Consider the following 23601-nt stretch of genomic DNA (forward strand, 5'->3'; position numbering starts at 1 on the left):
AGTGATTAAGCCATAGGGTCCACTTCCATGGTTCGAGAGAGAGGCACAGAGCACCTGCTTTGGGAGCATGAAGCTCTGCATTCAAACTCCAGTCCAACCAAAAAACAGAACATAATCAAAAACAAGTTAACTCACACCTGTAATTCTAGCTACTCAGGAGGCAGAGATCAGGAGGATCGAGTTCGAAGCCAGACCAGGCAAATACTTCATGAAACCCTATCTCAAAAAAAAAAAAAATCACAAAAAGGGCTGATGCAATGGCTCAAGGTGAAGGCCTGAATTCAATCCCCCATACTTAAAAAAAAAAAAAAAAAAGGTTGGAGAGAGAACCATAGTCTTTTTTGCCCTTCCCCATATGTGAGAACTCAGTATGCTCCCATCCATCATTTTTGAAGCAAGAAATACCTCCACACCAGACAATAAATGAATATGTTGGCAACCTGATCTTTGACTTTACAGCTTCCAGAACTGTAAGCAACACATTTCTATTGTTTATAAATTACCTACCTAGTTTGTCGTATTTTTTATTATTCAAATAAAATACTTTCTATTCATCAGGTACATCCAGGGCTTATAAAAATGTAATTGAATTGCAGAAGAAAGAAATAGTAGCAAATAATCAGAAGTAACAAGCTTTTTAAGACTCAGGATGCTTTAAAAAAAAAAACAAAACACAAAGCTAGGGAAGTGGCTCAATGTGCTTGGCAAACAAGTGGAAGGTGCTGGGTTCAATCCCAAGCACTGAAAAAAAAAAAAAAAAGACAAAACAAACTAAAAGTTGCTTTACCACCTGTTATAGTTGGGTCCAAGTCACTTCAGTTACAGATAATAAATGGGCTAAAAATATTGATACTCAGAGGGGAAAAAAGATAACTCACCTCATCATTGAGCCAGTGATAGTTCCTTAAGGTCTGGATATCTCCTCGAGTGATTCGCAATTTGAAAGCACTACTTAGGATCTCATCTTGTGGGCCATGGCCTAGGGCATTACTGATTTCCTTTTCCATATCCTGAATTAGAAAGCCCAGAGGTTGCTACTTTAACATAGAACCACTATCAGACAGTGAAAGTCTGAGACTGAAAAAAGCTTTTCACCTCAGCAACACCTGATCCTTGAGAAAAATATACTAAGATCTACTAAACTGCAGGATAAAAATAAACAAACTTATAACCATAAAGCAGTCTCACTAACGTCTATGTCCTTGTTGAACAGATGACTTCATTATTCTACAGAATCAGGCAGACAAATGCATAGTTAAGTTACAAAACCGAACCTATAAATCCCAATTAAAATTCTTTTCATCCAAATTATTTTTACTGTTGTTTCTCTTTGTTGCATACAATTTTGTTATTTTATGGCTCTCTCTCTCTCCACATCCATACTCAATATATTGTAAGTGCTCAAGAGATATAAACTAAATAAGATCATCACTACCAAGACAACAATGGAAGATCCAATATTTAGATCACCTTTAAAATAAGAATTTTAACTAATTTTATTTCCTTGTTTCCTATAAGCATCTACCATTTTCAAATACAAAAAAATCATGCTTTAGTAAACCATAATCATTAATTTAAGATATATGCAATGCACTCATTCTTAATGTCATACTATAAGACATTTGAAGGGTAGAAAAAAAAATCTACAAAAAATTGGTTATCATGATGAACCCCTTCCTATGTGCAATTTAATACACACCAATTAAAAAAATCAATTAGGTCAGTCATTATTGTATACCTGCAATCCCAACAACTCAGAAGGCAGAGACTGGGAGGATTGTGGTTCAAAGACAGCCCAGTTGAGACCCCTATCTCAACAAACAAGCCAAAGTGTTGTACCAGGTACGTGCCTATAATCCCAGCTACAGAAGAGGCATAGGTAGGAAGATCACAGTCCAAGGCCAGTCCCAGGCAAAAAACACAAGACCGTGTTGGACAAGTACCTAATAGCAATAAAAGGGCTAGGGGTGCAGCTAAAGTGGTAGTATGCTTGTCTAGCAAGCATAAAGCTCTGAGTCCAAACTCCAATACCACCAAAAAACAAAACAAAACAAAAAACACACCTCTTGTTCTGTTCAACACAAGGAACAATACCTCTGTAAGTTCAAGGAGATCATCTGTTCTTCTGTCCCTCTCTTTGCCTAAGAAATTCTTTTCCTTTGCTTCAACTATTGACATTTTCCTCCTGAGTAAACCATTGCTTCCACTGCCCAGGCGGAGTCGGGCTGACACTTCTTCTGATAAGTCAGGTTCCAGAGGGTGTCCTCTTTTCTGATCAAAAAAAATTTCTATTTACTATTGACATGTTTGACTTTGCACATATAACACATATTACACATGAAATATAAAACAGTCTGTTATCTTAAAAGAAAAGAGAATTAGCAGATCCCCAAAATGAGAAAAGGAGATTTAATAGGTCTGGCTGACCTGTTAAGGAAGAACAAAAAACTCTAGAGTTAAGGTTCCCAGGGCACATCAATTACAAATCATGAAACAGAACACTCACCACTTTCCCTGGAAGTAGCAGAAAGTATTCTACAGTTCCTATCCCAATTAAAATTAATGTGGCTAAAAGACATTTGGAAAGTATAAAAAAGCAAAAAAGAGCTAGAAGGGTGGCTCAAGCTGCAGCGCCTGCCTAGCCAAGCACAAAGCTCTCAGTTCAAACCTGAGTACTGCCAAAAGGAAAAATGGCCTAATCCCATCATAGTGAATAAAGTACTGCTATCCTTATACAAAATAAAACTGTTCCGTTTAATCATTTTTTATGTGTCTCATTTTATTTTAAATTTAATTACAGTGCTGGTGATGGAACCCAGGGCCACTTACATGCTAGGCAAGCACTCTACCACTGTGCTATACCCATGGCCCTCTATGTTACCTTTTTAAAAAGTAATGTATTATAGAAAAATGCACTAAACAAGAAGGTATGTTAATCACCAATGGCCACAAATTTAATCATATATAATGAAGCTTCCAAAAGAACCCAAGGACTTGGGGCTGGGGGATGTAGCCCACTGATAAAGCACCTGGCTAGCATATGCAAGGGCCCAGGTTTAATCCCTAGCCCTACAAAAATTAAATAGTAATAATAAATTAAATTAAAAATTAGCAAATTTATTTAGAAATAGAGCTTTGGACTAGAACCACACCTAGCTACAACTCTTTAGTCTTACTAACTGTCCATCAGTTCAGCAAGCAGAGAAGCAAGATACATTTCTTGGTCACATTTCAAAAATGCCCTTACTGTGTCCTTAAAAAGAGATAAGGTCTCACTATGTTGCCTAAGCTAGCCTTGAACTCCTGAGCTCAAGTGATCCTCAGGCTCACCCTCCCAGGTGATGGAATTACAGATACATTATTTCAGTTTTTTTGTTTTGTTTTGTTTTTTGGCAATATTGGGATTTGAACCAGTACCTAGGGCCTAGCAGCACTTGCTAGGCAAGCACTCTCCCACTTAAGCCATGCCCCCAGCCTTTTTTGCTTTAGTTATTTTTCAGATAGGATCGTTTGTTTTTTGCCCTAGCCAGCCTTGGACTACAATCCTTTTATGTACACCTTCCAAGTAGCTGGGATTACAGGCATGCTCCACCATAATGGGATCTTTCGGTTTCTGTCCACAGGTAATAAAGGATAATTAAACACAAAAGGCTCTACTCTGAATCATTGGAAATGGGCAACATTAGAGAACAGAAAGTTTTATAACTTATGATTTAAGACTATGACTTAGCTTTCTGAAGGCTAATTCTTATGAAGAAGTCTAGTGGGAGAATACAAACTTGACAAACTGATACTTAAAGCAAACGCAGTACTGTACGCTTTTGTAATTCTAGTATCTAAGATGTAAATAACCTAAAACTTCAGCTTGCATTTAATTCAGGAATGTATTTCTACCAGAAATTAAATGTTTAGCAAAACACTTTGCCATTATTAAATTAGTATGGCTATTGAAACAGTTCTTATTGCAAAAGAAAGTATAAAATCCAATTAGTATTTATAAAATGTAAAATACAATTAGTATTTTCAAGTAAACCTGAAACCCTGACTCTGAAAACAAAGTCCTGAACATATCATAAGTTTCTTAGAGATGTAGGTTTTTTAAAACTTCTCCAAGAGAAACTGAGTGTGGAAGCACATCCAAATAATTCCAGGACTTCTAGTGTGAGGCTGGGCTGGGCTACATAGTGAATCCAGGCCAGTAGTGAGACCCTCCTTCAAAAAACTGGAGGCTGGGGGAACCTCCATAAAAAAACATGTAACACAGATAAGAGTTGGTTGGAGTCAGGCTGGTTTCTCTTAAACACCGAGGTGACTAATGCAGATGTAAAAATCCAACAACTCAAAAGGAAGAAAAATTTATATATCTTCAAAGTTTGCTGCTTTTCAAAGAAAATAATGGAATTAGAAATCAAAGTAAAATATATCATCTTTCTTATTTTCCATGGGCACCAAAACATAACTACAGTGAAAGAGCACATATAAAATGTAATTAGGGTTTCTACTTACACTTTCACTTTCAGGTCTCATTCCAACCATCTTTTCTGTATCAGAAAATTTCCCCTTTGAAAACCTGAGAGGAAAAAATTGAGACTACAGACTTCTGCTGGATGATTTAAACCTGGCATGTATTATACTACTTTTAGAAATAAGATTTATTAATTGTAAACAAATGGTCCTGTTTATATAATCCTGTAAACCAATGGTCAACAAATCTCTCTGAAAGGACAAGAGTTAATGCTTTAGACTCTACAAGTTTTATAGCCTCAGTCACATCTTCTCTACTCTACCACTATAGTGTAAATAAAGCAACTACAGGGCTGGGGCTCAGGCCCAAGTGGCAGAGCACTAGCAAGGTGCAAATTCAAACCCCAGTACCAAGAAAAAGAGAGGAAAAAGAAGCCATAGACAGGATGTAAATGAGTAAGTATGAACAAATTCCAATAAAACTTTACTTACAAAAAATGGGCAGTTGGATCAGATTTAGTCCCTGGGTCATAACTGACAAACTGTTAAAAAGTAACTATCATCCAAAATCCTAAGACAAAAGCAGAACTGTCTTCACTCTTCCTATTTCGGATATAGAGGTCACTGGAGAGATCATCTATCTACCCATTACTACTAATGGGACCTACTTCTCCACCCTGATGCCTAGGAAAGAACACCCTCCCAACTGAGGGTGGGCCTCTGATTTAAGAGCTACTTATGTACCCACATATGCTGACCAGCTACGAGAGCTGAAGAGAACTGATCACTTCTCAGGCACGGTTATTCATAAATATGGCCTATACAGTGAGAAAATATGTATTAAATGAAATAAAACATGTACCTCTTTTCACTTCTCATTGGACAGAGAGATCCCCTTGTTTCAAAAATTCTATCTGTAGGGATGGCAAAGAAAAGATCTTTTACTAATCAATCATAGGTTGGAATATCAACTTACAAAGAATCACAAAGTCATTTCCACTGAAGTGCTAAAGTGAATTCCAAAGATATAGCCTCCTTACAAACTAGACTAAAAATCATAAATCTCTTTGTTCTTTAAATACAATCTTTGGCATCAACCAACTGATATGGGTTGATTTAGTAAACTATGATTTAGTCATTCAATGAACAATTAGTGGAGTAATATAAGGAAGTTAACATGAGGGATATAAGTAAATTAATTTAGGCTTACAAAATATGCTACTATTGGGAGCCTAGGAATAATTATCAAGAAGCATTTTATGAATTGACTTCATCCTGAAATAAGCTTTTTAATGAAATTCCTGACACTAGCTAAGTGTCAATCAGTTCTGAGCCTTGGCAGTATTTTAATGCTTGGTGCACCATCTTTCACTTGTATGTCAATTTTCAACCTCATGGGCATGCTTTAACATTAGCAAAATGGACTGGAGGTGTGGCTCAAGTGGTAGAGCATCTCCTTTGCAAGTGTGAAAGTTCAAACCCCAGTCCCACAAAAAAAAGATTAAGATAGGGCTAAATCTGAGAACTCACATTGTTTTGGAACAAACTGAGTTGTTCTGACGCCATGATTCTGCTCTTCGATCCAGCCTTTGGTCTTTAATGTGTCCATCTGACTTCTCTGAGAACTTAGACAGACAAGTGACAAAAATCAGTTACAAAAGTGGAGAATGAATTAACATTCTGACTCACTACACTAAGAAAACTTGGGGGCGGGGGGAGGAACACACTATAAACAACCAAAGTTAAAATTCCTAAATAATTTAATTTGTTTTCTGCATTCAATAACCTAGATCATCTTATGAGTCTTTCACCTTCAACTTGCTGTTACATAATTAGTAGGATCTCTCTGAACTTGTACAGTACTTGTTAGAAATACCAAATGAGCCTGAATCCTGAGCTCACATACTTTGTCCCCTTTTCAGACGCGAACATAAGGCTACACACTACCTCCTTTCGTTGCCCTCATCTATTTGCTCAAATCACTAGAGTATTTAATTAATAAGCAATCCCATAAGGAAAATCCTTATGACCTAGGTGACTTTAGATGCTTCAGGGAGACTAAGATGTGGCTCAAGTGGTAGTGTCTGCCTAGCAAACACAAGGCCTTGAGTTCAAACTCCAGTAACAACAACAACAAAAAGCCTCAGGGACTCTGTGGTGTGTGTGTGTGTGTTGTGTGAAAGAGAGAGAGACAGAGATGGGGTGGAAATCGGGCAGAAGTAAAGAAAAGAGACAGAGGAGGTGAGAAGAAAGGAAGAGAGGGGGCAGATGGAGAGATGGTCAGGCAAGGAAGAAGACTGGGGAAGAGGGGAAGAAAGAAAGAGAAAGAGACTGTGGGAAATGTATGTATTGAGGAAGTTGGAAAAACTCTCTTCCCCTTGGGAGCCCTACGGTAACCAGTGATCCACTTTTGTAGATCAGAATTTCAAGTAAGAGTTCACTTGTGCCAAGTATGATGGTACACACTGATAATCCTAGCACCTGGGACAATGAGGCAAGAGGATCCTGAGTTTCGGGCCAGCCTGGATTATATAGTAAGACCCTGACCCCCCTGCTCCACGCTTCCCCCCCAAAGAAAAAGAAAAAGAATTCTACAGCTAAGAGAAAACATTATTTTGTAAAGCCACTGTTCTGTATAATGCATTACCAGATAAAATGTTCAGGCAAATTGCAAATTACAGGTCTAGTTCTCTCAATGTTAACCTTTTTCCAACAGTTCTCATCCATCCCTCTCTAAAAATAAAGAGAAAGATAACTAACAAAGCATTAATCTAATTAGCTTATTTTTACCTGTGATGATGTGAAGTTACAGGAGTGACAGAATTTCCGTGACCACCTTCTTTAAGTCGCTCCAACAACCTTTGGTACTTCTCTCTTTCCTCCTTTTGAACACCCTGAATAAAAGAATGTTAGATAAGTACTAGTACAGTAAACCTAAAATTTAATCACAATCAGATACTAATAGGTCAAATGCAGATGTGTTTTATTTGCCAGCACAGCATTTTTTAAATTTCTTTCAATTAACTACCAACTTTACAATTTTTCCAAAAAAATCCAATAATCTGTCCTTGTGAAAAACTGCATCAACAACGGAGAGCTATGTAGTGCTATCCTCTCTAAATGGGCCATCTGCTCTCCATCCCACTTCACTCACTTATATTAGTGCTATATCTTGATGGCATCTGAGTTTCTCACAGAAATAGGCTGGGCAAAATTGAGCTAACCACAAAAAAATCAGCAGCAATAATCTACTTGATAATCAGAATTTGCAAATTTCGAAATGGAACCGGTCTCACTAAAATCACCAATGGCCTTCAATGGTCACATACAATATGCGCTTTTTCAGCCTTTATGTTATCTGATCTCCCTTCACCATCACCCAGCTGACCTCGCCTTGCCTTCCTGGACAATAAACTCTTCTGATTCTTCTTTTCTTCTCAGTCTCCACTGCAGATTATTCCTTCTTCTGCCTGCCATAAATGCTGATGGTTTTGCTCATATCTCTTCTCATGCTATATTCTTTCCCTGAATAATCTCATCAGCTCCCTTGATTTAAATGCATCATTATGCAGAAAATTCAGAAATGTGTCTCTAACTCTGCCTTCTTCTCAAAACTCCCATCGCCTATATCCAAGAGTCTACAGGAGAAGTCTTCTTGCGTGATTCACAGGCACTTTAAACAATGTCCAAAACTGAAGTCATCATCTTCCCCCTAAACACATAGGGTATCTTGGTCAGTGACACGTATTTATCCAAGATTGAAATCTCGGACTCAGGCTCTTCCCTGTACATTATATCACACATTATCAATAAAAATGTCCTTGCTAAGATTACCTACAAGTATTTCTAAAATATATCCTCTGTGTACACTCCACAGACAAAATTACTCAGTCCTGTCTCTTATTTCTCATCTAAGAGAGTAAAGCCTTTAGCACTTCTTAAAATCCAATCCAGGGGCTGTGGTCCATTCTTCTCTTTACCTACCTGTTTGCTGAATTACAATTATTTATGTAAAATCTCCTAGAAGGCAGGACCACATTTTATTCAAGTTTGAATTGCTAACAACTAGCACAGTACTTGGGACCCAAATAAATAATTCTTTAATGAACTAAGTAAGTAATGAACTAAGTAAGTGGCTCCAGAAACCATCTAGCAAACTGAATTAGCTGTTGGTCTTGGGGAATGCCAGATACAGAAATAATCCTAAATCTTCCTGGAATAAATGAAGACCTCAAGAGAGAAAATTGTCTCTTAATCATATTAAGTGCTCTGAAAGGGGAAAGAAAAAGCATAAAGGTACACCATTTCCCTACTTATATAGTTATTATAGTTTACAAAAGAAACAAGTTAGAATAATTCAGCTACCAAAAAAGGATGCCTTCCTAACATGATTGCTTTTCCTTCTTTACAGTGAAAATAACATTTGAAAACTGACTAAACTATGTATGTATAGAATACCTCTAGAAGGATATACATAGTGGTTACTTGCTAAGAGCCAAACAGGATAGTGGAGGCCAGGTATAGAAGGGACACTGGGAAGCTTACAGTCGCTGTATGTCTACCTTTTGTTACCTTTTTAATTTTGCTCCATAGTACATAAATTATTTCTTCCCCAAAAAATCCATTAAAATTTTTTTTAAAAGAAATCAGGCTAAACAGGCTTACCTCCTCTACAGTACAATGTGGACGCCTCAGACCCTTGCTACCTTCTTCAGAAAACATCTCTGTGACACTCTGTTCCTGAGGTTTCCATGTTAAGGAACTCTCTGGATTGCCTTTGCCATGGCGACGGCCAATTGGTCTTCTATTATAGCCTTCAGATTTCAAAGTAAAACTAAGAGACAAGAAAAAAAGAAGAAGAAAAACAATGTATCACTAGATCATCCTGTGATTATGTTGTCCTATCCTAAACTTGTGATCTGCCAGACAACTGTCATCTACAACAGTCCATCCCTAGAGTACCAGACACCCCAGCACTCCACTATGGAATATGTTTCCAGTCCCTAGGGCTACCACACTAAAGACCTCTTCCTCATGACCAATTTTCCAACCCCAAACCCAGATCTAACTCTCCTTTATATAAACTTCCACCCCTGAACTATATTTTCCTTTTAGTCACAGGGCACCACCAGAATTGTTGATATGATTATTTACTTTATGTCGATACCCTATACTAAACTTTAAATTTTATGAAAACAGAGAGTACATCCTTTCAACCACTGTATCTTAGTACAGAATCTAAGCCAATACATATCTGCTGAATGCTAAATTAATAAATGCTAGGCTCGGTACAGTGGTGCATAACTATAGTCCCAGCTTCTTGGGAGGCTGAGGCAGGAGGATCACTTGAGCCCAGAAGTTTGAAACCAACCTGGGCAATGCAGCAAGACTCCCATCTCAATAAAAAAAAAAAAAAAAGGATGGTGGGGCTGCCAGTGTAGCTCAGTGTGGAGTGCTTGCCCAGCATATGCAAAGTCCCAGGTTCAAACCTAGCACTACTCAAAAAAAAAAAAAAGGTTAATGAATTCTAAAGAAACTAAAGCCATGAAACCCTACCCCCACCTCAGCCACTGTTGCTGGTGACGGAATCTGTCTCTCTTGCCATTACAAATAATGGAACAAACTAAACTATACCTCTCTTGATGTGATGCTTTGAAAAGGATATACCACCACTTAAAAATACTGCACAATCTGAAGCAAATCATGAATAAATATCAGACAACATTAAAAATATTAATGCCATTAAAGGCAAAGAAAGACTAAGGTGTTGCAGATCAAAGTAGAACAAAAGGACATAAAAATTAATTCAGTATGCAACCCTGTACTGGATACTGGTCCAGGACAGGAAAAAAGTTACAATGGAGAAATTTAAAGCAGACCTGTAGAATACTTAATATTATATCAATGTTAAAGTTTCTGATCTTTATAATCTATGACTACGTAAATCAGTGTTCTCATTCTTAAGAAATAAACTGGCTGGTGTGATGGTACACACCTGTAATACCAGCACCTGGGAGGCTAAGGTAGGAGGATCACAAGTTTGAGGTGAGCTTGAATCACATAGTGAGTCTCAACACAGCCTAAGCTATAATAGTGAGACCCTGTCTCAAAAACAAAAAAAAGAAAGAAAAAGAAAAGAAACAAGCAAATTCAAGTATTATGGGTAAAAGGGCAGGAGTCAAAAGACCTATTCTTAAATGGTTCAGAAAAAGGCATTATGTATATATAACAGCGAATGATAAAGTAAATGTAGCAAATAAACAACTAGTGAAACTGGGTCAAGGCTATTTACCTAATAGAGCTTCAGAATACATGAAAATACATGAAGCCAGGCACCAGTGGCTTATGCCTGTAATCCTAGCTATTTGGGAGGCTGAGATCAGGAGGATCATGGTTGGAGGCCACCCTGGGCAGTGAGTTCACCAAGATCCCATCTCAACAAATAGCTGGGCATGGTGGCACCCACCTGTCGTTCCGACTTATGCAGGAATCTGAGATTGGAAGGATGGAGGTTCCAGGCCAACTCAGGCCAAGGAAAAAAAGTTCCTGAGACACCATCTCAATGGAAAAAAGCTGGGCATGATAGTACATGCCCGTCATTCCAGCTGTGGCAGAAAGCTTAAAGTAGAAAGATCGAGATTCAAGCCAGCCTGGGCACCAAGTGAGACCCTATTTCCAAAATAACCAGAGCAAAAAGGGCTGGAAGCGTGGCTTAAGCAGTAGAGCATCTGCTTTGTAAACACAAGGACTGAGTTCAAACCCTGGTACCTCAAAAAGAAAGCCATGCACCAGTGGCTCATGCCTGTAATCCTAGCAACACAGGAGGCAGAGATCATGAGGATCTCAGTTCAAAGCCAGCCCAGAAAAATAGTTTGCGAGACCCTATCTCAAAAAACTCATCACAAGAAAAAAGGGCAGGTGTAGCTCAAGGTGTAGGCCCTGAGTTCAAGCCCCAGTAGTACAATTAATTCATTAATGGAGCACAACAGACATAGATGAAAGGAGGAGAAATTCAAAATCAAAGTAGAAAACTTCAACACTTACTCTTCACTCAGCAATCAATAAAAAAGTACATGGAAAATCAGTAAGAACTATAAAACATTGTAAGTTGACTTGACTGTCATTTATGGAACACCTGATCCAAAATAGCTGAATACATATTCTTTTCAACTACACATGGAACATCATCAAAATAGACCATACTGTAAGCCAAAAATAAAATGCTAAATAATTTGAAGAACTGAAGTCATACAAAGTATATTCTGACTATAAAATTTAATTAAACTAGAAACCAGCATCAGAACGTTATCTAGAATGTCCCAATATTTGAAAGTTAAAGAATATACTTCCAACCTTCTAAACAATGACAGTTCAAAGAAAAAATAAAATAGAAATTAGAAAATATTTTAAATTGAATGAAATAAAAACTGGCTTTTCAAAATTTGGAGGAACTGTAGCTAAAATTGTTTACAGGGAAATTAATAGTATTAAGTGCTTTAAAAATTAAGTTCACCTGAACCTCCTAAGAATAAGGCTATCTCTTACATAGGATAATCACCAAAATCAAGAGCTTTAAGAATACAATAATGTAACATGTAGCACATACTTAATTTTCTCCAAAGCTATTAAAAATATCCTTCACTGGGCTGGGGGTGTGGCTCAAGTGGTACAGTGCCTGCATTCTAAGAGCAAGGCCCTGAATTCAATACCCAGTACTGGTAAAAAAAAAGAAACCTTCACAGCATTCTGGGATCTCACATTGTATTTTGTTGCCATGTGTCTTTGGTCTCTAATTGGGTAATTCTTTGTCTTTTTAATGAATAGTATAGGCCTAATTATTTTGTAGAATGAACTTTAATTTCAGATTAAACATTTTTCTCATAGGCAGATTTAGACTGTAGTTTTTACTACATTACATGGTGTCTTTCTCAGTGCATGTTCTTTAATCCCTTGGTTAAAGCTGGTGTCAGGCAGGTTTCTCTAAGAAGTTATTTTTCCCCTTTGTAATTAATCAGTAATTTGTGAGGAGATATTTTAAATTCATTAACTTTCACTTACTAGTTTCAACTCAATTGAGATACCTGTCCATATCATTACTGATAGACACAAAATGGTGATTTTTCTAATTCTATCATTCCTCCTGCACTTACAGTTAGCATTTTCCTTAAAGACCTTTCCCTCTCGTAATATATATTTACTCATTATCATTACTAGTCCTGTCTTTTTGTTTCCAGTGTGGGCAGGTGAAAGCCCTGCAAGCTTTCCCCTGTGTCAGGTTAGCATTTTACCCCAGTTTTTGAGCCCTCCTTCACCTTCTGACACAAGATATTCTAGTCTCACTTTGTATTTTCCCTCCTAATCCTATAATTAGCCTTTCATCCAATTCCTAAGGACCCTTTCTTTTAGTTAGGATATCATTCATAAATATAAGTGGATAGCCAATGATTATCAGATATTTGAATCACGACCCAAACTTAAAGATAAGACCAAAATAAACCACTGCAGTGTTGGAGTTAAGGGAAGGTCTTAAAGAAAACAAACAAAACAAGGTCAAGAAATTTTTAAATAATAAACAGCTTTCAAAAAAAAAGACAAGACACTGCACTCTTAAAATAAGAACAAGATACTTGGAGAAAGGAAAAAGCATGGAAAGTGGGGAGGAATAGGACTCTTAAAAACTATGACAGCTTTAAAAACAAATCAGGTCAGGCATGGTGGTACACATCTGTAATCCCAACACTCAGAACACTACCACAGGAAGATAGAGAAATAGAAACCAGCCTAGACTACATAGTGAATTCAAGGCTGGCCTGGGTAATACAGTGAGTTTTAGGTCAGCCTGAGCTACATGACAAGACCCTTTCTCATAAAAAATGGCTTTAAAAAAAGCAAGGAAGCTGGGCGGCAGTAGCTCACGCCTATAATCCTAGCTACTGAGGAGGCAGAAATCAGGAGGATAGCAGTTCAAAGCCAGCCCAGGAAAGTAGTTCGAGAGACCCTATCTTGAAAAATCTTATCACAAAAAAATTGGGCTGGTGGAGTTGCTCAAGGTGAAGGCCCTGAGCCGTAATGATTTCTGCACTTTCCTGCATACTTTTTTAAGTTTAAAAGAAAGTGAGTGAAGCTAGACAAGATGGCTCACACCTGTAATCCCAGCACTTGGGAGGCTAAAACAAGAGAAGCTCAAGCTCAAGGTCAGCCTGGGTTACATGGAGAAGACCTTATCTTAAAAAAAAAAAAAAAAAAAAAAAGTGATCAGTAATTCTTTTTTAAAAGGTTCTCAAAAATCAGATCATACTATGAACATATAGTAGAAAAAGAAACACGTTTCTGAATTTAAGCCTCAAACTAACCACATAATATTCAGCCAGTTGAAAATTGGTAGCTTCAGAGTACTTAACAATATTACATACTAGAGCAAAAGTGAGAATGCTGAGCAAGAGTGAGTACCCAGTAAGTGCTAAGTTTCTATTTACAGAAAGGTAGAATTTAACACTTACCCAAAGGAAGGCAGGACTCTACGTGGCTGATCTCGGGTAACTGTCACTCTGATCTTTGGATAGTCACTTATTCCATTGGGAGATTTATTACCTATTTTAAGAAAGTATTTGTGATTGTAAAAGAAAAAAAAAAAAGCCTTTGTAAATAGCCTGCATCAGGACAGAAAAATCTGTGAGCAGTTTACATTATAAAACCGAATATTGGGCTGGTGGAGTGGCTCAAGTGGTAGAGTGCCTGCCTTGTGATCATAAGGCCCTGAGTTCAAACCCCAGTACCACCAAAAAAAAAAAAAAAAAAAATCAAAACTGAATATCTTGGCTTTTTTTCCAAATTCTATTAATAGACAGCATAGTGACCCAGCATAGATACTGTAAAAAGTTAAAGGAAACCAGTAGGATGGGCTGGGATGTAGCTCAGCAGTAGAGCACATACCTAGCATGTGTGAGTCCCTGGGTTCAATTACCAGTACCACAAAAAAAAATAATAATAATAACTAATTAAAATTCAAATATGGACAGACCAAATTCAATTTACATAAGCTTTTTAAAAATAAAATTTAAAAATCCAAAGAAATATCTTTGTTCCAAGCCCTTTGGAATGAGATTCTCAGGCATGGGGTGTGTGTTTACACTCCTTATTTTAAAAGTTTGAGAAGAATAACTCAAAGGTATTTAGCATTTCTTTGGCTTCTTCCACTCTTGACTTCTAAACCACAACTTCTCTAATGTTCATTTGACTAACTTCCCCCTTTTCCTCTCAAACTTTACAAGCCTGCCAATATGGCAGACATTGTAACATTTTTCAGAACTCTGGCTTCTTCCCATCTTTTTTCCCACCATGCCATTTTGTATAGTACATAAAGAAGCACAATTCTGTTTCGAAATCTAATGATGATATGGAAGTCCTTAATACATACAACTGTAAGAACTGGGACCTAAGGTTGCTCATCAAGTAGATGATGAATGCAAGGATAAGGACAAAGTTTTATTATTTTGTAGTTCCTGACAATAACTCAGCACAGTGCCTGGTACACAGTAAGCTCTCAGGAATTTTTTTTTTTTTTTAAATAAATGACTCTTGATCTAAGTCACATTAAGAACACTGATAATACAAACAGGAATCACAAACAGTAAATTCAAAGACAACAATTCTAAAAGAGCTACAGGTTGAACATCCCTTATCTGAAAATCTGAATGCTGCTGATCAAAAAAATTGTGACTTCAGATTTCAGACTTTTGGATCGGAGATGTCCAACTGGTAATGTCCATGCAAATATTCCAAAATTTGAAAGCACTTCTGGTCCCAAGCATTTTGGATAAAGATACTTACCCAACCTGTATTTGCTTTTTAGAAAGGTAGAGAGAATATATCTTTACTCTCATCACAGTCCAAATCAGTGTTTTCCATTCATATTCTCAAAACTTAGGGAAAAATGGCAGAAAGAAGTACAGGGAAGTAAAAATACTTTTGACCACCTCACCCAGTTTCAGCATGTTGTTCCAGGATCCAGAACCTGTCAGTTCACAAGATGAAGAGTTCGAAAATACCTTAAAATCAAACAGAAGCACCTCTGTAGCATCTAAAATTTGCAGTTTAAGTAAGTTTCTAATTTTATATATATATATATATATATATATGTATATATATATATATATATGTATATGTATATATGTAAAGATCACTCTATTGATGATTATTTTCTTAGCTAGCTCACAGAAGTGACATCACCATTGAGATGAAAGACTTAATTTGTCAGAACTCATAAAATGATATAAAAAATGACAATTACAGGTTCTTCACACATACTTAAATAAGAAAAGCAGAAGCAGTAGCATTCTTTGTATTTTTTAAATGTTAAGTTGTTTGGTTTTTCTAAAGGAGGTAAAAAGTTTTTAGTAAAGCAAAGTAAAACGGGAGACATAAGGGGGAAGAGAAAGCAACCATTCACATGCAAAGGGTGAGAGCAGAAGGCTCAAAGTTTTTAATTTCTTGACCTTTATATCACAGCTAAAAAAAGACATGAAATTATCTAAAACTTAACTTTAATGGTTAAGTACAAAGATTAGCAGCTCTTGGGGTTAAGGGGAGTAACTCATGCTTAGCATGCACAAGGCCCTGAGATCAATCCCCCGCACACACACAAAAAAAGTACCCCCAATGGAACCCCATCCCCACTGACCTCTCCTGAAGGGGCCACATTCCGTGTTCCATTACAAGCAGAAGTTACCATGGGCTTTGTGGTCAGCTGGAATGGGAATCCAAATAAGCTGGCAGCATTGTAGAGACTGTTTTTCACTTGGTGAATAAAGCAATCTAGAAAATATCAACAAACTATAAATCTAGAGTAATAAACCTTCAACAAAAAGTTAGATTGTATCTTGGAAAGAAGGACTCTCATTTTTATTAAAGTCCCTATTGAAATAAAAAGGCATCCATAATTTTTTTTTTTTTTTTTAACTGGAATACTACAAATTTTTTTTTCAGTGTTACTGGGGCTTAAACTCAGGGCCTCAAACTCAGGGCCTCATGCTTTCAAGGCAGGCACTCTACGACGTTAGCCACACCTCCAGCCTTTTTTGGTCTTATTTTTCAAATACAGTTTCACACTTATGCCCAGGCTAGCCTGGACCATAATCCTCCTACTTATACTTCCCCAAGTAACTGGGATAATAGGCAGGAGTCACCATGGCCACTTTTTATTGGTTGAGATGGGGTCTTGAGAACTTTTGCCCAGGCTGGCTTCAAACTGTGATCCTCCCAAACTCTACCTCCCAAGCACCTGGGATTACAGGCTTGAGGGGCCCAGCTGTTTAGTTTTAATGCTATAAAAATATAAAACCACTACTTAACAAATCTAAACTAATTCACAAAGAAATGTCCTGAGTTTAGCAGATTTTTAACACTGAGTTCTCCAGAATATATAAGATGATTTTTTTTTAACCAGACAAGAAGGCATGATTAAACAAGGAGCATTTACTGCTAGATATGGCAGAATCCTATAGGAAGCACTGCCATTTACTCACTGGCTCATCCTTCCTTTCCAGGCAGGTAACAATATAGTTGCCCTCATTAACTATTTACTAAGCCCCTATTATGTCTTGGCTACGTGAAGTATAAAATACACAGCTCCTAGCCGGGCACTGGTGGCTCACACCTGTAATCCTAGCTACTTAGGAAGCTGAGATCAGGAGGATTGCAGTTTGAGGCACCTGGGCAAATAGTTTGAGACCCCAACTCCAAAATAACCAGAGCAAAATGGACTGGAGGTGTGGCTCAAGTGGTAGAGCACTTGCTTTTCAAGCATGAAGCCCTGAGTTCAGCCCTTAAGCATCTATGATGAAACAAACTACTGGATTAGATGTATTAGATGATCTCAGACTGACCTCTTCCGACCACCCAAAACAAAGATTACAAAACAAATCAGTAAACAAACAAGGAACAGGGGTAGATTTCAGTGCTTCCCTACTTCCTCCTTTTAAATATTACCTCTTTCTCACTTCCTGCACATCTATTTTTCTACAGTTTCCTTTCTATGTCCTAATTAAGGGTACTGTAAAGCAGTAGTACCTACATCAAAGAAAAACAGCCTGAAATGGTGGCTTTAAGCAGTAATAGCTCCAGGATATGTAAAATAAGTACTTTTCAGAAAGACAGTAACTTAAACAAATGGGAGGATGTGTTGGCTAGGTAAAGCAGAATCCAACTTAAAGTAATCTGCTACTCAATAATAGTTAAAAGAACCAGAGTTTGCAGAGTACGGTGGAGCATGCCTGAAACCCCAGCAGTTAAGAGGCTGAGGCATTGTAAGTTGGCAAGCAGATAGCAAGTTGGAGGCCAGCCCGAGCACATAGCAAGTTTTAAGGCCTGCCTAAAATACATAGAGACCTGTCCAAAAAAAAGTACCTAAATTTGCAAATGAGCTGCTTTTCATTTGAGGAATCAGAGAATTCCAAGTTACTCCTATAATATCTGTGCTTTCTAGGTGAGAGAAAAGGAGCATTAGAGATAGATGCTTAACCCAAAGACTTCCAGTCAGAGGACAGGATGTACTCCTGATAATACAGTAAACAATAGTACTATAACGTTGTATTTTCCTATAAATTTTGTCAAAACCTAGTATGCCCTGAGATTATGTCAGAACAAGATTTCGTTTGTTTGTTTTTTGAGATAACATCTTGCTGTGTGGTCCAGGCTGACCTCAAACTTGAAATCTTCCTGCCTCATCCTCCTGAGTGGGCCACCATTCCCAGCATGACTTTTTTTTTTAAAAAAAAAAGGAAGGCAGTCCTACCTCATCTACAAAATGAGGATAAGACTACTTTATTTTCCTGAGACTAGACTAAGTTGATATTTTATAATCCCTTTCATCTATAAAATCACGAGCCTGCAATTATGAGGTTCTCTTTCTTTCATTTTACCCTTTGCTTTTTTTAACTGAAAAATGGAATTCCAGTACTGTGGTATTTGTTTTTTTTAATAAATATCTGAGATGCTACAAAACATGAGTAGCTTTAACAAAAGCTACCAATAGTTGTACAATATAATAGCCAGACGTAGTTTTACCTAGCAATTTCATTTAAATTAATTAAAATTAAAATTCAGTTCCTTAAGGCCAGACACTGGTGGCTTACACCTATAATCCTAGCTATTCAGGAGGCAGAGATCAAGAGAATAGCAGTTTAAAGACAGCCTGGGAAAACAGGGCTGGTTGAGTGGCTAAAGTGGTAGAGCGCCTGCCTTGCAAACATAAGGCCTGGAGTTCAAACCCCAGTACCACATACAAAAAAAAAGAAAATCATAATACATACTTAATGGAAATGAAGAAGTAGGTGATCTTTAACATAGAGCAGCACAAATAGATGATCACCCAAAATAAGTAATTCAGGAGTCTTCTATAATACCAGCAAAGTTTTTTTTTAACTACATCCAAATACAAGCTAATATTTAATTATATTTATCATTAATACTGACTTATTTTTTTGCTTCAATAAATGTATTTACCTTATAAAGAAATGAAAACATATTAAGCTGGGCATGGTGGCAAATGCTTATAATCCCAGCTACTCAAGAGGCAGAGGCAGAAGACACTTCAAAGCTAAACCAGCCAAAAGCTGGCAAGACCCTATCTCAAAAACAAAATACAAAATAAAAGGACTGGGAATGTGGCTCACATGGTTGAGTCCTTGCCTAGCATTGGAGAGGCTCTGGGTTCAAACCCCAGTGCCTTGAAAAAGAAAAGAAAGCACAACATGTTAAGTTGTTGCTGAGCTTGTTTGAAAAATGAGAAATTAAAATGTACTGGACAAGTATTGCAGACATACCAGCACAAAATCAAGATTTTGCTTAAAATAATCAGAAAAGTAAAAACTGAAAAGAACATAACTTCCTTTGTATATAGCCATAATTTAAATATAAAATGCTGTCAATGTTGTATCCTCTAAAATCATCTCCTGAGCCTGGCACTGGTGCCTCATGCCTATAATCCTAGATACTCAGGAGGCAGAGGTCAGGAGGATGGAGGTTCGAGGCCAGCCAAGGCAAATGGTTCACGAGACACTATCTCAAAAATACCCATCACATAAAAGAGCTGGTAGAGTGGCTCAAGTGGTAGAGTGCCTGCCTAGCAAGCAGGAGATCCTGAGTTCAAACCTCAGTATCACAAAATATAAATAAATAAAATAATTTCCTGAATTGGTGTCTATCCCTAGTGAGTGTAGTACACATTCCTGTTCTTCAGAAATCTATAATTTGACCTATCTTTATGGAAAGTTTTCCTGAGCTCTATCCATTATTTTCTGAATTTACACAACTTGTTTGTATGGTTCCCTCTGCCTAGAATGCTTTTCCTTCCTACCAATCTCTTTTGATATCCTATCCATCTTTCAAGATCCACCTCACACCCTAAACCCTTCATCAAACACTTACCAGACTCTCAAGTTCATGATTGGCTAGGTTTTTGTTACAATCTTCTTTATTTCACTTATCATGTCTTCACTGACATCAGATTATTTACATATTTATACCTCCTACTGTATAACCATGTAAGGCCCTTAAAAATAGAGACCCTGTTTAACCCATCTTTGTATTTCCTGAAGAACACATTGCTTTATATCAAGACATGCTCAATAAGTACTCATTGGATTTAAATGAAGTATCAACCCAGGTCAAAGTCAAGTATCACATCTGGAATAGACCCAAATTCAGTCATTGTTAAGAAAAATGAATATATTATTCTACTGTGCCTTTTCCCTTTAATCTAGTTTTATTTTCTTCTAGCTAGTCCATCAGATATAGGGAAGTAAAAGATTTGAGACAACAAATTAGGTTGGTTCACTCAGCCAGCTGAACTTGATTGCTCAGTTATAACTATTTTTATGTTTTCACCTCAAAAATATAAAGCATCTTTTCCTTGCAAAATGGTACACATTCAATACACAGACTTATTTATATGAAAAGATACCAAGTCCCTGATAACAGTGATTATGTCTGAAAAAGATAATGTAATAAGAAAGAGACTTACTTTTATCACATACACTTTTTACCTTTTGAATTTTGTTCCATGCACATATTTTTCCTATTAAAAAACTTATTTTTAAAAATGTAGTACCTAATCTTGGTCTTTTAGCTGGTATTTCATCAGTGTCCACCGTAGAAAACAGAGTGCTGAAAAGAAAGAAAGAAAATATATTTGTGTGTGTGTATATATATGTGGATAATATATATATAATTATCCATTTCTATAAATAAACTTATTATTCAGGGCTGGGAGTATGGCTCAGTTGTAGAGCATGTGCTGACCATGCAAAAGACTCTGGGTTCAATCCCTAGCTTCAGAACCTTATTATTCATACAACACATTCTTCTTCCACCCACTTTATCATAAAATGAGATCCAACTGATGTTGTAAGAGAATGCTATTCTACAGTAAGCCTTTAGAATTTGGAGATTTAACACTGGTTTCAACTATTTGAGAAAGACCCAAAACTCCCTACCACATAATAATCTATAATCTGACAAAACGCAAACAACAATTTGTATTTGAAACAACGATCCCAAAGAAAGTCATCTTTTATATCAGGTAACTATATAAGCAGCCTTGACACCATATACATGTGTGTGTATGTATTATATTTACATACATACATATACATATATATACGTATATATATGTATATATATACGTATATATATATATATATATTATATATATATACACACACACACACACATATATTTTTTTTCCCTCAGTGCTGGCTGGGGATTGAACCTAGGACCTACAAGCTAGGAAAGTTCTCCACTGCTGAGTCACACCTACAGCCCCTAAAAAGTTATTTTAAATGAAGGATATGAGTTCTGAAAGTGTAGTGAAGAAGAGGGGTTTGATCTCCAAACTACTGCTGCCCTGGCTAACAAGAAATTTATGTCAAAAAAATAGACTAAATCCTGGTAGACCATGCCTGTAATCTCAGCACTCAGAAAACTCAGGCAGGAGGATGGGGAGGTAAAGGGCAGCCCCGGCAGTATGAGAGACCCCTAAAACAAAACAAATGAGAGGGTGGGGAGAGAGAGGAAATATGAAAATGAATAAGAGTAAGGGAATTAAGAGCCTCTATTCAATAAATCAATAAACGTGTTCAAGTTCTTATGCACCAGACTGCACAAAACCCTCAGGGAGAAATAAACAAATACTACCCTTACATATATTAAGCATCAATTTAGGCACTTAATAAATAACATGTTCTTAAACATCAACCTTAATGAAAGGTAGAAACCATGTGTTTCTACAATACATGTTACAATTTAGTCAACAACTAATTTCATCAATGACCTACATTCTCAGACTCATATAGTAATCATTTTGTTCTCTCAAGCTCACCAAAGCCATTTGCTCAACTCCCTTGATCTTGCACTTAATTAAAAAAAAAATGAAGCCAGATCTAATGATCTGTAATCCCAGCACTGGAGAGGCTGAGGCAGGAGGATCTCAAATTCAAGGTCAGCCTGTACACTGTAAGGAGACCCAGAGAGAGAGAGAGAGAGAGAGAGAGAGAGAGAGAGAGAAGGGTGGATTAGCTGGGGGTGTGGCTCTCAGTGGTAGAGTGCTCACTTGCCATTACCAGCACCGCCAAAAGAAAAAAAAGAAAAGAAAGAAATTAACACTTGATGACCAAGTGTGCAGAATTTAGTATTTTACTTCTAGGTTCTTAGGCAAACGGGTTGATACTATAACAAGAGATAAGCGAAGGAATAAATACTAAGTAACAATTTGTAGCTTCCTTCGAATTTTAACTAATTTTAATGTGCACTCTAGTGATCTTTAGAGGGAGTGCAGTACCTTTTTTTTTAATATATATATATATACACTAATTCCAAAGCACAGAACTACTCTCCTTCCCCTTCTGGCCACACACACACTGTTTGACAGCTGTTTTAAAACAAGACAGCTGCTGTTTCTTGCGGCTAAGAGAACAACACTTGCAGTCAAAACGACTTGGGCCAGCTACGAACCTCAGTCCCTTTCGCTGCACTTATTGTCGGTAGATGACACTTTGGAGTGTGCCTTCCAGACAGTAAACACAACAAAGATAGGATTTCTTTAGTTTTTAGTATTTAGCCCAAGAGCAGGAAAATACGACAAAGACTCATTTGTTGTCAGCAACCAGCTTGGACTCTAACAACATTAAAGATTCTGCCATCGCCGATCACACCAAAGACAACCGGCTCCCTCCTTAAGCGGGAACCGCGTCCCCACGGCGTGGCGGGAGCGACTACGTCACCAGAACACCCGCGACCCGCCGCTCCCGGGCCTCAGCCCAGCCTCCCGCTGACTCTGAACAGGGCTGCGGGGATGCACGCACCCTATCCACATAGAGGAGCAGCGGTGGGGGAGGGGACGGTCAGGCCGGCCGGAGGCTCCCTCCAGGCTCACCTGTTCGAGCGCCGCCTCTTCAGGAGGGCCCGGGAAGGGGGCACCGACCGGTCGCAGAAACGGAAAATGGTGCCGAGAATCCTAACCAGCCATCTGTACATACCAGGCCCGAGCAGCAGCGGCGGCCGACACACCCCGAGACGCAAACCCCAGAGCTGCCGCCGCCGCTGCCGCCTAAGCCACCCCGGCCACCGCTGCCAAGATTCAGTCGCTGGCTTGTGACGCGATTCCTGGGCCCACACATTCAACGTTTGCTGGGCTTAGGGAGGTCCCCGCCGGCCACCGCTCCTGACGTCACCTCCTCCCCCCGGACCGGAAGGCTTCATCCTTAATCTGCGCACGCGCAATCTAGCTCCGCCCACTACTCGCGAGCCTAGCAACAAGCAAGCCGGCGGGACCCGGCCCAATCGCTGACTAGAACGGGGAGGGCAGTGGGCGGGGCTTTCTCTTTGGCGGACCGGTCCTGATTTGGCCGGAGGGACAACGCCCACAGACCACGTGTGCAGCTGCTGGACTCTGGAGGCAGCCTTCCGGAGTAGGGAGGGTGGTTGGTGCTCAGTTCGTAATGGAGGGGAGACAAACCCCAGTCTCACCAAAACAATAAATAAATGAATAAATAAATACAGTAGATGAGGTTAATTAACAAGCGTTTGACGTTTTAGGCGCTCTTTATTTTGCGTATGTTTTGTGTTTCATGTTTTACCTGA

General features: G+C 38.1%; 1 protein-coding gene across 4 annotated transcripts in view; it reads right to left on the reverse strand.

Moving 5' to 3' along the window:
- Senp2 (SUMO specific peptidase 2) overlaps positions 1-23158 on the reverse strand; it is a 41401-nt gene extending 18243 nt beyond the window's left edge. The window contains exons 1-12 of one of the 4 annotated variants that reach the window (XR_012448004.1): positions 22895-23158; positions 20573-20628; positions 16145-16278; positions 15446-15512; positions 13965-14055; positions 9130-9298; positions 7255-7358; positions 5995-6089; positions 5327-5378; positions 4507-4570; positions 2095-2271; positions 879-1034 (exon numbers count right to left, since the gene is read on the reverse strand). Coding sequence is in view for 3 of the 4 variants with exons in the window: in XM_074073602.1 (XP_073929703.1) it covers positions 879-1034; positions 2095-2271; positions 4507-4570; positions 5327-5378; positions 5995-6089; positions 7255-7358; positions 9130-9298; positions 13965-14055; positions 15446-15512; positions 16145-16278; positions 20573-20628; positions 22895-22995 (1266 nt within the window). In the remaining variant the exon portion in view is untranslated. The remainder of the gene's footprint in view (positions 1-878; positions 1035-2094; positions 2272-4506; positions 4571-5326; positions 5379-5994; positions 6090-7254; positions 7359-9129; positions 9299-13964; positions 14056-15445; positions 15513-16144; positions 16279-20572; positions 20629-22894) is intronic. The other 3 variants (XM_074073602.1, XM_020183927.2, XM_074073603.1) reach the window with 3 other exon arrangements.
- Between the last annotated feature and the right edge of the window lie 443 nt (positions 23159-23601).

The sequence above is a fragment of the Castor canadensis genome, chromosome 5 (genome assembly GCF_047511655.1).
Source record: "Castor canadensis chromosome 5, mCasCan1.hap1v2, whole genome shotgun sequence".
NCBI lineage: Eukaryota > Metazoa > Chordata > Mammalia > Rodentia > Castoridae > Castor > Castor canadensis.